Here is a 14,871-nt window from a genome sequence, read left to right as displayed (position 1 = left end):
ATATGATTGCAGATAAAGAAGACATGTTATCCAAAGGTTGCTGGCCTTAAGAATTAGGATCCTGAGAGAGTAATTTTTACTAACACAAATGAAAAATACTTTTATATTTCAATAAAATCTTTTTTTTAAGCATAGATCATATATTTTCCCATATGAAAACCCCATGCAACACTGGGTAGGGACCCATCCATTTGAAACATGAATAAACTATGGCTCATAAGGTTAATTTAACATAAGAGCACAGCCATGCTTTGACTTAAGATATGGGCAAATCCCACTTTCTTTCTGTCATGACACCCTACTTCTCTGTCACGGATAACACTAGCCAGATTTTCAGTTGATGATCTGCCCCTCCCAAGCTTCAGTCTTCCTGGTGAATGTGATTTGTTTCTTAACTTCAGGCACCAAGAAAGACCTATTTTCCTCAAACCAGTGTTTTTCAATGAGACACTTCACATTTCGGGCTAGACAGGACTTTGTTGTGAGAGGCTATCTTGGGCATTGTAGGACATTTAGCAGCTTCTCTGGCAGCTGCCCACCAGATGCCAGTAGCACATGCTAGCTCCCTTCTTCCCCACCTTCCCCTTACACCGTGACAGCCAAAAATGTCTCCAGAATTTGCCACTATCCCCTGGGGGCAAAATCGTCCCCAGTTGGGAAATACTGAGTTAGATCAGGGCCTTTCAACCTTCTGGCATTTGGATTGGACCAACCATGGGTACGTGACTCAAATCAGGTACGCGGGGCCAATGACATGTAGCACTGTGACTTGCATCTGAACAATTAAGAAAGCCATCCTTCTGCCACTAGATTGACTGTGGTAATGAAAACAACATGCTGGGTAACATCCTACGGGGCCAGATAGTGGTGATGATGTTTGAGCCCTGGGTCAAGTCCAGCTGAAATCCAAATTCTCCATTTTAATAACACTGAGCAATAAACTTCCTCCCCTCTCCTCCTCTTTCTCTCCCTCCCTCCTTCCCTTCCCCCCCACCCCCTCTTTCTTTCTTATTTATACATACTATGTTATGCTCTGACAATTTTGGTTGAACTTTAAGTCATTTGCATCTTAAACTGTTTTTCTGGACAACTGCCCTAAACATGATATAACATCTCCTTTCTTCTCCTATACCTAAAGTACAAGAAAAAAATAATTCATAATTTCAAGTACTTGAGCCTTGCTCAATTAAAGCTTTGGTCTGCCGAAAGCTTGATGCTTTCAGCAGAGTTATTAAAGACAAAGACAACTCCTTTTGGATCAATAAACTACTGATTTGAATTCTGATATTTACTTTTATGGACCAGCAACAGAGAACACCAGAGTCACTTATTCTCTTAAAAGGTACTACTTACTTAGTTGGTACTGCTGGAATTGGATAATAAGGATGTCTTAGGTCAACACTCTCTCCCTGTTGCTTCTCTACTTCAGTCTTTGGGCCTTAATTCTGGTCATAATTGGTGCTTTCCCTTAGAAATCATTAAAATGTGTGCCTTGATTAGAAACCCTGCATGATTCTGCTGTGATACTGAAAATGTTATTAGATGTAGGAATCTAATATGAAAAGTAAATATTTCTGCTTCTGGCAAATATGGAGGATTTAAGAAAAAAAATAATAAGACAAGAAAATTAGTCTTACCCACAACCTTGAGCTCAGCACTGGAATAGACGAGACCATGTTTGTTCTCTGCTATGCACTGGAACATGCCAGAATCGGTCACATTTAGGTTGGATATTGTAAGGGCACCATTTTCTATCTGTGTTCTCTCCTAGATGATAATAAAAATGTCTTGTATATACCATTTTAGAAGAAAAAAGATAACCACTGAATATTATTTCAATCATACACAAACCTCCTTAATTTTTCTCACGGGATTAGGCAATCTGAGCTGAAATTTAAACATTTCCCTTATTTGAAACAATGAGAATGACTTAACATAACAGCTAGACATTGGAAATACTAATAAACGTCCTTCAGTCAAAGAGTATATCAGTAAAATGAATAACAAAGCACGATGTAAAATATTGCAACTATTTCATTTTTCACTGTGGATAAAGTTGCAGACTTTAAGAAATCTACCATGCTTCCCACCCCATTAACTGGAAAGGTTTTCACCAGTTTTTAAAATCATGCAAATTAAATATATTATAAATTCTATGTATTAAAAAGGGTTCTGGGAAACACATTTATTAAAGGTTTGTAGGTATTATGAAAGGTTATGTGTAGAACTTTGAAGGAACATAACTGACTTAGTACACAATTTTTAAAAAGAGCAAAAATTACCTGGCTTGAGAAGAGAAGCCATTGAGAAAATAAGTACTCATGTAACAAGGTAATGAAGTAATCGATACATTTATTCTCCAGAGGCCATGCAAGTTATCAAACACGAAAAAGGAAATTACATTCTACATTTTATTAAAGTAAAGCCTTCTCTAATTTCAAAATGAAAAAAAATAGTGCAGTGGACCCTTGAACAACAAGGTTTGAACTACGGGGGTCCACTCATTTGCAGATACTTTTTCAATAGTAAATACTACAGGACTACGGTCCCTGGGCGGCTGCATCTGAGCATGCAGAGGAACTGAGGACACAGAGGACAGACTATAAATTATATGAGGATTAACGCCTGCATTGTTCATGGGTTGACGGTATATCATTTTATGTACTAAATTCATAAAATCACCTTTTCCCAATGAAATTCAATATTGAAGATATTTCCTCCTTGGCACACTGAGTACTCGACTTTATCCTTTATACCTCTGTACCACTGCTTAGCTGAACGTGGTATGAACGGTTCAGATGAATGTATGCAAACTCACCAGTTGACTCTGGCACTGGTTACCTTACCTCGAGCACAAGGGCTTCTCCATTTTTCAACCATCGGTAGGAGGGTTTGGGCTTACCACTCGCCCGACATTCCCAATAAAGACTGTCCTCCACAGCTATTTCCACATCTTTTATGAGTTGAACCCAATGAGGCTTTGCTGCAATGGAAAAAAAAAGAAATTCAAACCACGCCACAATAAAAAACAAATATTTTATCCACATAAATATAAATGGATATGACTATGGGCAATAACAGATTAACGTAAGCACAGTGGCTAAAATTATATTTAATTCCCTAAGTATTTACAAAGTGGGTATATGAAACATTTCTAGATTTGAGGATGGATGTTACAATCTGCCTTTTCCTAAGTCAAACTCATTATGCTTTCTCTGTTTTTGAAATTCTGGGCACTGTATTACATTCTTCAGATGTCTATTAGTAGAAAAAAAATGCAGGTACACAAAATAGATTTTCTTGTCCAAGTGCATTTTTGAATTATGAGATCACAATTGATAACAACTTAATATGTGAATGACAGCAGATACTAGTCTAAATTTGCACTAAAAATCAGCATCCATAGAAGAGAAACTTCTACAGTGGAGGAAAAAAATATTACCTTCAACTTAGAAATAACTCTTAATTAAATACAAACTAGTGAACATCTTATGAACCTCTGTGCAAATGAAAATGTAAGCAGGGAAAGATGGATAAATTGCTTCAATTTGAATCAAACGATGTTTTATGAAAAAGAAGTAACTCATGCCACCTTAAATGATGTATGCAAATCAGTTGCATCAGGTTCATTTGTCATTTTTACTTACATTTTAGAAGACACTTGGGAAATCCTTTTACAGATGGAAGCAACGTACCACTCATAATGAAAGTCATTCAATATACACAGTATATTCAGCCAAGTCTCAGCTTGTGTTTTAGACCCGAGACTAGGAGGTGAGATGTCTTCCTGGTTTCACATTGCATTATGCATGCGATGTGTACTTCAGGGTTCACATTTGCATCCTCCATATGGAGAAACAGTTTATCTATTTCTATTTAATTTCAACCATGGGAAGGTTTGTCTTTCTGTTTCTATCTCATAAAATTGCTTTTTTTATAACTGAAATTGAAATGAAAATACAGCTATTTCGCTTTTAGAGAAAATGTACCCATCTGAGTTTTACCTTATTTTGTTTTTTAAAAAATATAAACGACTTGCCCAGTCTGAAGTGTAGTTCAGTCCAAAATCACTCCTCTCTACTCTATATTAAAACACATTTTCTTCTTTCAGGAATTATCAGCCTCGGTGGACGGAGACTACAAATAAACTCACACATGATCCCTTGACTGAGACTCAAGTTTCTAGCAAAAGTTTCCACTGGATCCTCATATTACTATTCTCCAAATGGGAAGATAATTTGCTGGACTAAGCCAATCCTGAGATTACAACTGGTACATTTATTGTGATTTTTCCCCTTATTCCATCATACGAGATTCAAATATTCTACTGGACCATTTTTTACATGAAATATTAGAGCAGATAAGCAGAGAACTACGCGGCATTTATTGAATATACTAGTCTTTTTTTAAAAATAAATTTCTTTTATTTATTTATTTTTGGCTGTGTTGGGTCTTTGTCGCCGCGCATGGGCTTTCTCTAGTTGCAGCAAGCGGGGGCTCCTCTTTGTTGCAGTGCGGAGGCTTCTCGTTGTGGTGGCTTGTTGCAGAGCACAGGCTCTAGGTGAGCGGGCTTCAGTAGTTGCGGCACGTGGGCTCTAGAGCGCAGGCTCAGTAGTTGTGGCTTAGTTGCTCCACAGCATGTGGGATCTTCCCGGACCAGGGCTTGAACCCGTGTCCCCTGCATCGGCAGGCAGATTCTTAACCACTGCACCACCAGGGAAGCCCTGAATATACTAGTCTTAAGCCAGAACTGTAAAGTAGCTTTTACGAAACTCTCTATCTCATTGATTTCTTTTCTTTTTATCTTTTTCTTTTTTTTTTTGTGGCTGGCCCACGCGACATGTGGGATCTTAGTTCCCCGACCGGGGATCGAACCCGCGTCCCCTGCAGTGGAAGTGCAAAGTCTTAACCACTGGACTGCCAGGGAAGTCCATCTATCTCATAATTTCTAATTTGTTTCTTAGGTACATATCATATTACCTACAAAATGGACTAAAGCAACAGTCTACCTCATTTACTAAGACCTTCTTTACTAAGTATAGTGGATGATGTTGGTTGTCTATTGTGCATCCATTTCCTCTCTCCTTTATTTCTAAGATGACCCAACTTTTCATTGAATTATCCTCTCTTCCATCACCTCGCATTGTCCACAAAATCCAGGGAAACCTGACCATATTCCGTGTTCCAAAAAAGAGGCTCTTAAGTTGTTTAAGCCAATTCTCCTAGCTGGTGATTGGTTTAGGAATGAACACACAGCCAATGAGATTTGAGAAGTGAATTGCAAGATGTTTTAGAGAAAGGAAGAATGAACAGGAACTAATGTGCTAGCCACTGCTGGTAGCCATTCTGTGACTGTAAGGGCAACCAACATGCAGAGAAAGGGAAAAGGTAGATAAGGGCAGAAAACACACCACAGAGAAAATGTGCCAGGACCTGAATATAAGGCACATAAATGTCAACTTAGCTTTGGATGTCTTGCAATACAAGTGTTTTATTATTTGTGCAGGGTCACTGTTCCATACAGATAAAAACATTCCTATTGAAACATTAAGACAGTTGGAATATCCTGTGTTTTCCTGTCATGGTCACTTCTTACCCTGGGTCAGGTAGTGGCTGCTTAGAAAGGAGAAAATAAACTAGGACTTGTTTGCGGTCGACTTAGAGCCATACAGCCACATGGGTTAAGTGTCCCCAACCCATCTCCATATCATCCCACCAACATGTAGAACTTGACACCTGGGAAACTTCAACTTGGTGCTACGTATTCTAACCTAATCCTGTTACAAGATGGAAGAGTTAGAACACGGAATGACTCATGCTATTAAACCATGCCTCCATTTTGTTCCTGACGGATCCTATAACCTTACCATAAAATAAGTGTCAATCTAATCACACATAATGCACACGCAAACTTCACATTCTTTTGAAGGGGTTCATAATAAGCTCTATAATTTTAATATTTGTCTTTGCAAAGTTTTTCCTCTCTGCAACATTTTATATGCTGTACAAGTTTGCACTGAAAATTATTTCAAATTCCAGTTTTTAAAATAAACAGAATATATTGCCATTTGCTTTTCACAAAAGTGTTCAATTCCTATTAGTTTTACAATGTTTCTAATGATTAAACTGCAAAAATATATTCACTGAGCTTACATCTTCCCATATTTAGTAGTACGTTTTGTAAAATCATTTATTTCTGCTTTCTAAACCCTGCTTTCATCAAAATACCTAGTATATTTTTTTAATAAAAGGGATTTGAAAACAAGTTTGGGGAAAAAAGATAATCTAATTTTCCTACAAATAGACTCTAAATAAAGGTAACGTTACTAACCTTTCTTTACCCAAATTGAGCAGTACATCAAATAAATGTGCTTACAAATTAAAGGCAGCAAACATGGTACACCATGTTATTGGAAAGGATAGAATAACACTGAGGAAGTCAAGAAAGCCTGGGTTTATGTGGTTTGTCTAATGCAGTAATTGCAAGTTTTCCCAGTAGACAGTTTCTTTCTGCTTAGTAAAGACCATAAAGAAAGATACAAAATCCCATTTTCTAGAGGTAAGGGCAGACAGAAAGGAGATCTCTCCTTGTTACGGTTAAGTGAGTAAATGGTTACTCTTAGGAAAAAAAGTGAAATATTTCATTATCATATCAATCAGTTTAAAATGCAGTAAGAGTATATTATGCCTCCAACTTCATTGCAAAAATTTATTTTCTTAAATTCCTTCTATGCTAAATATCCTCATTTAACAAAATGTAGAGCAGAAAAAGTTGGACACTGAGATTCTGCTAAAACCTCCTACTTCACCCCCACCCAGTCCCAATAACAATAATGTTTAGAGAGATTGAAAGTTAAAAATCCAATATGCCCAAAGTGAAGGCTCACCATAGTAAGTGAGACGCCCCCTGGCGACATTTTTTCCTCGTGAATTCTCAGCAATGCATTCATAGGAACCTGCATCTTCCTGTTGGAAGTTGGGGATTTCAAGCACACCATTGGACTTCCTCAATTTAATTTTAGTGGAAAAAGGCAGTCCATCACTTCTTCTCCAATTAATCTGAGGTACAGGACTAAGAAGAAATTTGTCAAGTTATTTGCTATTTTAAACAGAAATCTGGAAGTCTTTTAGGCCTGACAAAATAAAACTTTCTTAGGATAGAACAAAAAAGGCACAGATTTTCAAATGCAGAACACAGACAGTTGTCAGTCACATAAACTTGCAAATGCCAAGATTTATCTCTTTAAGTTGATATTTTAATAAAATAAACTGTGCATTTTCTCTAGTTAATTCATGATTTAGAGAAAAAAGTCTAATGTATACTCACTGTATTATAATACAACAAATGAACAAGCAAAAGAAAAATAACACCAATTTAGTTTATGAAATTAGGCAGGCATAGTCATTTTCCGTAAATCGCCTTTAAAGTTTCAAACTAAATTATACATGTGCATTTCCCCTGTATTTTAATTTTTTCTTTGCTTCTAAATGAAAGAAAATTTTAGAAAATAAGGAAAAGAAGAGGCTGTTAAAAGCTATCTTGATCTCTTACAGCAACCTAACATTTTAGCATATCGGTGTAAATGTTATAAAACTTACTTTCCAAGGGCAAAACATTCCAACTTCACAGTTGAACCTTTAGCTGCTGGAAGAGTTTCTGGAAACTGAACTTCTATTTTCGGTTCATATTCACCCATCACTCCTGTGAATCCACAATACAAAGTTAAAACTTTTGTTGTTTTTTTTTTTTGCTCTTTTTTGAACTAACTCTTCCTTATGATTTGAATTATTCACTAGCTGTCTGGTAGGTACTTTTAGAAGCAGTGTTACCTTGGGCCAAACATGCAACATTAATAAATGTGTGGGAACTTTGGATTCCGTGATTCCTAGGTTACAGCTTACAGAGCAGTTCTGAGAAAACCACTAGGCCTTTTACATTATATAAAACGAGAGGCTTTTTTATTCTGTATTCAATTTGGACATTTCTAGTCAAACCGAAATATACAATGTATTATGAGTTCTTAAAATATCCTAAAGAGCAAAAATTATGGGAGGAAATTTACTTAATGGTACCCTGGTAGCACAGACACCAATCTTAAACTTATTGACTACCAGGAGACAAGAAATGGTAACTTAATAAATGGGAAAGGTCAAATTCAATTATAACTGACTGGAAAGTATTTTGTGGCCATGGCATTGTGCTGTATCACATACGGTTTTGCATAAGTGGGACAGTTACCCAGGCTTCCAAATCTGCTTACTCTGCAGTTCATGGGCTCCCTTGAAACAGTCATTGAGGGGCTGAAGAAACACCTATTTTCCTTTTTTCCCCTCCAGTTTTATTGAGGTATGACTGACAAATAAACACTGTATGTATTTAGGTTGTACAACGTGATTTTTTTTTTAGGGTGTACAATGTGATGATTTCATATATGTACGCATTGTGAAATGATTACATCAGTCAAGTTAACACATTTAACACCTCACAACTACTATTTTCAATTTTTAAAATTAAAATTGTTTTCTGTAGTGAGAACACTTAAGATCTACTCTCTAAGCCAATTTCAAGTACACAACACAATGTTACTATATAATCACTACTCTGGTGAGGGTAGGGGAATGGGGGAGATGTTGGTCAAAGGGTACAAACTTTCAATTATAAAATGAGTAAGTTCTGGGGATCTAATGTACACATTTTTTCTTTTAATTTCCTTTAGAGATGCTTTTTAGTCTATAACAAAACATCCAGAGCTTTAATAACCTCAAGCTGGCAAAAGTCAGGACCAGTGACGTCACGGGAACGCAAGGTGAGCCCCAGGCTCAGAGGGCCTCGCGTTTGGCTTAATGACCTATTGTCACCATCTTGAATTTCTTCATAATTTTTGAACAAGTGACTCCTCATTTTCATTCTGCACTGGTCCCTGCAAATTAGGAAGCCAGTCCTGAGTAAGAATTATGTACAGGGACCTATGTTTGATGGAATCATTTTAGCCATTGTACTCATAAATATGTTTTCTTCTGAAAAAAAAATGATAATTCTTCAGGATATACTTTTCACTTTTCCCAATTTGTTTTTTCTTGTATTCGCAACAGCATTTCCACTCAGAATTGCCCCTTGAAACATTTCCTACCATCAGAACGTAGCACCAAAGGAGTTGGAGAACCCAGCACTCTGGCGTTTGTCACCATACTAGTCACCACACACGTGTAATTTCCCACATCCAGTGGTTCCACCTTGGCTATGTAGAGGTGACCTGTCTCTTGAGAGACAAATCTCCGACTATCTTCTTCGACAAATGATGGATATTCATTGAAGATCCAAGCATATGATAGTTCTAATAAAATTTTTAGAGAAAAGAAATTCCATCATGAAGGAAAATTTTCCACAGTATATTAAAAATATCTGAAATCACCTTTACTGCAAAGCAATGCTGAGTGTTTTTATTGCAGGTCATGAAGAGAAACGGTTATGAGACGTGATGCTGTGTTCATTCTGCACTATTATGGAGGTCACTGCTGATTAGCATTCTTGTGGGAGCAATATTATCACTGTCATCATTATCGCTGCTCCAGATACCTCCTAACAAGTATCTCTGGCTTCAGTCTTGCTCCCTTTTAATTTGTATCTCCATACTACATGTCCCATGATCTTTTAAAATTACCAATCTCATCACATCAACTCCTGACATAACACTTTCAGCAATTCCTCGGTAGTCTCTGGAATAATGCAAAATTGCTTAACATGAAAATGAGACCCTGCATGGTTAGGCCCCTGCTTATGGCTTTAGCAACTGAGAAGCCCAATACTCTTTCTTGCACCTGGGTTTTTATATACGCTGCTCTCGGAGGCTGCAGTGTCCTTTTTCTCCGTCCAAGGCTTCTTTCCTTTTCAACACCAAACCCCATTCTGTCATAACTTCCAAATGTTTTTCAAAGCTTGGTTCCAACATCACGGATCACCTCCTCAGAGAAGACTTCCTTAACCCTCGTCCTCTGAGTAAGTGCTTCTATACAGAGCAACTCTATGCTTATACTACTTTAAGTACTTACCACTTTTTATGCAATGATCTATTTACTTATCTGTCCTCCCACCACTCGGTAAACAAATAATGTCAAATTTTATCCTGCCTGCCTTCCCCTCCTAAAATTAGCAAACTGAAACATCCAAGAACATTTAACAGTCCTCAATAAATACTTATTGAGTTAATTAAGTTAAAATTATGCTACTATCTCCTACGTCAGGTCCAATATTAGAGTTTTCCTGAACTTTGGGATCAAGGAAAACTAACTTTCCCCAAAGGAACTGTTGTTTTCCTCCTCTGAGATGAGGACTAAATAATACTATACTGCTTTGTTCTAGATGTCTATATTTTTTAGAAGCAAGTTGTTATTTAAGTATAGTTATTGTGGTTGGTTTATTTGATTCCTTCTTTCTGTGGCCCTATTTTCTTTTACAATTTCACTAACCTTATGGCACTGGTTCATACTGTAATGCTTTTCCAAGAGAATCTTTAGAAAATATATGTAATCAAAATCAATTTTAATGAATAACAAGTTCAAAAATGTATTTAAGGCATAATTCCAATGGTGAAGGGTCTTTCTGCTTGGTAGACGGGGACAGTACGTCAGTACAAAAATAACAATGAGATAATGTGTCAGGACTGGGTGAGAGTTACTGTGGGTTTCAAAGGAAGGAGCAGTGACATTCTCAGGACTGAAGAACAGGTCTTAAAGAACAGGTGAATATGAAGGGATAAAAGTGCTCCAGGTGGAGGGAAGAGCATGTGTAAGGGGAACAGGGTAAAGAGCAGTTAAGTACCTGATGGAAATGAAAAATGACTGTCTCTCTTCCACTTTCAAAGCAAATTCTGATGATTCCAAAGGTTAGCAGGTCAACTGCATACTGTGCAGATGTTCAGAAACAATGGTTTGTAATCTCGAACTGATCTTTATGTCATGCTATCATATCAGTAGAGTGTTTCATGAAATTCCACTCAGTCATGTGATAGATCGTGAAATCTAAAGTTGTTTGTTGGATTGTATGAAAAAAAAGTACCTCAAACATCCACTCCACAATTGGCTTCCTGCCTACCCTGATGGTGTTTTCTCTTGCACTAGTGCTAAACAAACCACAGAGTTAAAGAATGCTGGTAAGATAGGCTTAATTTGTTCTGGGATGGTTAAAACTGACAGCTGTAAAAGCAAATAAACCTTTAGGCTCTTCCCTTGGCTCTAAGTATCCAGTCCCATCCCAACATTCCCCAAGCCCCCATAATCTCACCTTGCTTTAAAGGAAGCAAAGCAATCTTATTCTGCTTTCCAAAGTGTTCTATTTATGAAGTGACTATGACTGTACCTCTCCCTTTAATCCAGGGGGAGCAAAACATCTACTGCTCCCTAACATAATAGACCTTAGCTGGGTACTAGAATAAGTCAATCTTATTAAACTAGTTTATACTAAAGTGAGAATGACTGATGGAAAAAAACTGATTCAGAAATCCTAAAATCTAATAAATTCATGAAAGAAAATATTATACAGCAAGAAGAATGTATGAACAACAGCTACATGCAACAACTTGGAATAAATACTACCTATGTAATTTTGACTGAAAATGTTCGATACCAAATAAAACAAGACTGCATTTGTAGTCTTTCTTTTAATCCCAAATTAAAATTGATACTACTTAAATATTGTGCTATTATCATATTGTTAAAGAAATATTGTGGCACCTTTGCCTATAGGACCTAGTAATGACTGTTAAGAGAAGTAAGGGAAGGATATCAAAATTAAAATCGTTTTAAGGCTGCTCCCAAAATGAGCATGAAGAAGTGCACGTGTAAGAATCACAGAGTGGACTGTGGTAGACACGGAAGGGTCCCCAGTAGGTCTCACTTGAGAAGAACCTACTGCATGACACACAGTTAACTGATGGCCTCCAGCCACTGGTGCATGCGAGCTGTGGCTGCACTTCCCCAGGTTGCTACCTGCTAATAGGGGCTCCCTGGGGGTGTTAATGCTGGCACTCCTGCAGGATTCCTCACAAGGGCACCTACGGCTTGAGGACTCCCCATCAGAAGGGCCACAATAGTTTCAGAAATGAGCTGTGCTCTGGCATTCTTCCTGCCCAAGTTTTCCTCCCCTCTCTGTTCAAAGCTATCAGACCTGAATCTCAGTCTGAGTCTCCCCCTACCCATTTCTGCTCGCTCCCCCCCTATCCTTCACAGGCACTTCCTCAGGTCTTTTTTTTTTTAATGTCTGATTCTCTGATGCCATCTTGCAGTCTCCTTCTTAGGGGACCTGAACTGACATGGTGTTGCTGAAATTGAGTGACACAGTCGCCTAGGTATTAAAAATTGCCCCTCCCCTTGGAGGAAATGTCTGTTTTCACTGACTGCCTTTCAGATAACTGTCCCTCTCCCCATGTTGCATCAAGATAGTCCCCTCACCTCATCCCCCAAGCTCTTCAAATATACAAACCAATCCCTGGTTGATTCTTAGTACCTGCCCTCCAGACAAGCCCAGACAAGTCAGCATCCCAGAGTCAGTGTAAGCGTATCCTGAGACCACCATCCAATCCCCCCACCCCAACAAGCAGAGAAGGAAAAATTCCACCGTTTACAGAAAGCTCAGCTTTCTGGGCTAAGTTACTGAGCAGAAGCCTTAAACCACTGGCTTACAATGGCCTACCTATTGGAATATGATGTAACTAGAATAATACAATGGTCTTCCTCCACTACTTCTTCCAAACACATCCTCAGAAAAGCAAGAGGAAAAAAAAAAGATCTTTAACAACACAAAAAACTACCTCTAAGGTTTTGAGCTGGAATAAGCAGAAGAAACAGGAAAATTAGGAAGAAAAACCACTCTGGGGATGGAAAAGGTTGTACTGAAAACAGATTTTGAGACTCAGGCAGGTAACCTAGAAGTAAATGCCCAATACGTGGGTAGAGACGTAAATACAACTTTAAGAGAGAGCCTGGGCCTAATAATCGTAGGCAGAACAGTGGCCCCCAGAAGAAGTCGACATCCTAATCCCTAAAGTCTGAACATGTTACCCGGTGGGGCAGGAGGGACTCTGAAGATCTGATTAAATTAAGGATGTTGAGATGGGAAGATTATTCTGGATTATTTGGGTGGGCCCAATGTCACCATAAGGGTCCTTTTAAGAGGGAAGTCACTGAAAGGACATGTAATGCCAGAAGCAGAAGTTGTAGTCAGAGAAAGATATTTCAAGATGCTAAACTCTTGGTTTGAAAATGAAGGAAGGGGCCGTAAGTCCAGGAATGTAGTTGGCTTATAGAAGCTGGAAAAGGCAAGAAAATAGATTTTCCCTTTGAGCGTCCAGAAGGACGGCAGACCCGCCAACATCTTGATTTTCTGTCAGGTGAAACTGGTTTCGGACTTTGGACCTTCAGAACTATGAAAGAATAAATTTGTGTGTTTTAAGCTACTAAATTCATGGTAATGCATTACAGCAGCAATAGGGAAATAATATACATGGCAAAGGGAGTCTGCAGATGTGATCAAGTTGAGAATCTTGAAATGGATCTGGGAGGGCAAAAATGTAATCACAAAGGTCCTTATGAGGAAAGAACAGAGACCGGAGGGTCAGAACTATGACTAAGAAAGCAGAGAACAGAGTGATGGGATTGCTGGCTGGGGGCCAAGATTGCCAAGGAATGCGGGCAGCCTCTAGAAGCTGCAAAAGTAAGGGAACAAAGCCCTTGATTTTAGCCCAGTGAGACTTGTGTTGGACTTGAAGGGGCGCAGAATATACCACCCCAAAATATGCCTCTTTGGCATGAAGATCATTTTAAGTTGATTATTTTTAAGAAGGAGCCGACAGAAAAAGCTCTGAAAACTTGAGCAGAAATTACACTTTTTAAAGAGACGTTTACATTTAAAAGGGGAATCTTTGTTTGTAAGGATGCCTCTCTCCCTGTACCAGGAAGAAAAGGATGACTAAACTCTTCTTAGTGGAGAAGACAAGAACTTAAATCTGCATAATCACCTTACCCTTGTTTACTGTACTTTTCCTGACCACCTCCCATAACAGGCCTCCTCCTCCCACACCCCAACATTTTCTTTTCTTTTATATTTAAGGTGGTGGCTTGCGCCATTTCAGTTATCCTGGGTAACTCCTATGTATGTATGAGAGATACACACACACACACACACACACACACTACATATATAAAAAATACATATATATACATAGAGAGAGAGAGAGAGAGAGAGAGAGAGCTTGGAAGGGTAGAGGGAAAATTATTTTTCTTCCTTCACAGGCTTCTGACCTGCAGGACTTTAAGATAATAAACCTGTGGCTTTTGAGCCTCAAAATTCGTGGTAATTTGTTGCAGTGGCAACAGGAAACGAATACAAATGATGATGACACCTAACAATGAAGTGTTCACTATGTGTCAGGTACTAAGTGCTGTAGACACAATTTTCAAAGAAAAGCAAACAACCAAGGACAAAAAAGGGGAGAAAGCCTAAGCTCCTAATGCCTAAGGAAGAATTAGATTTTACATAATCTGTTTATAAAATCAATACAATTAGGGAGGGGTAATTACAAAAGTGGTATCAAACTAGGATAACCTGAAAGCAAATGAATTAGTGATTGATCGTTCTGTACAAAGATTCAGACCCTTAAAGACTTATGGAAATAAATCAAACCTATATTTAATATGGCAAGACTGTCATGAAAGGTACACAGAATTCTGTAGCACTGACCTACCTTTCTTTATAGATTTTCTCATTGAGATGGAACGAAATATAACTTTTATGTCTTAGAGTGAAGAGAGGGAAGATCTGCACTATTTCATTTATTGCTTGCATGTCTTTGTTGAAATATATATGGAATCACTCTG

The 14,871-nt window shown here is 38.1% G+C and overlaps 1 protein-coding gene across 1 annotated transcript in view; it reads right to left on the bottom strand.

Annotated features, from left to right (window-relative positions):
• Window positions 1-14,871, bottom strand: part of CNTN3 (contactin 3) — a 329,425-nt gene that overhangs the window by 89,005 nt on the left and 225,549 nt on the right. Inside the window, exons 6-10 of the mRNA XM_007192451.2 lie at window positions 9,132-9,335; window positions 7,600-7,702; window positions 6,888-7,072; window positions 2,847-2,983; window positions 1,638-1,767 (exon numbers count right to left, since the gene is read on the bottom strand). Of these exons, the coding sequence (XP_007192513.1) occupies window positions 1,638-1,767; window positions 2,847-2,983; window positions 6,888-7,072; window positions 7,600-7,702; window positions 9,132-9,335 (759 nt within the window). The remainder of the gene's footprint in view (window positions 1-1,637; window positions 1,768-2,846; window positions 2,984-6,887; window positions 7,073-7,599; window positions 7,703-9,131; window positions 9,336-14,871) is intronic.

Source organism: Balaenoptera acutorostrata, chromosome 10, assembly GCF_949987535.1.
Source record: "Balaenoptera acutorostrata chromosome 10, mBalAcu1.1, whole genome shotgun sequence".
NCBI classification, from domain to species: Eukaryota; Metazoa; Chordata; class Mammalia; order Artiodactyla; family Balaenopteridae; genus Balaenoptera; species Balaenoptera acutorostrata.
Note: the sequence above shows the minus strand (reverse complement) of the source record. Positions and strands in the feature narration are given on the sequence as shown.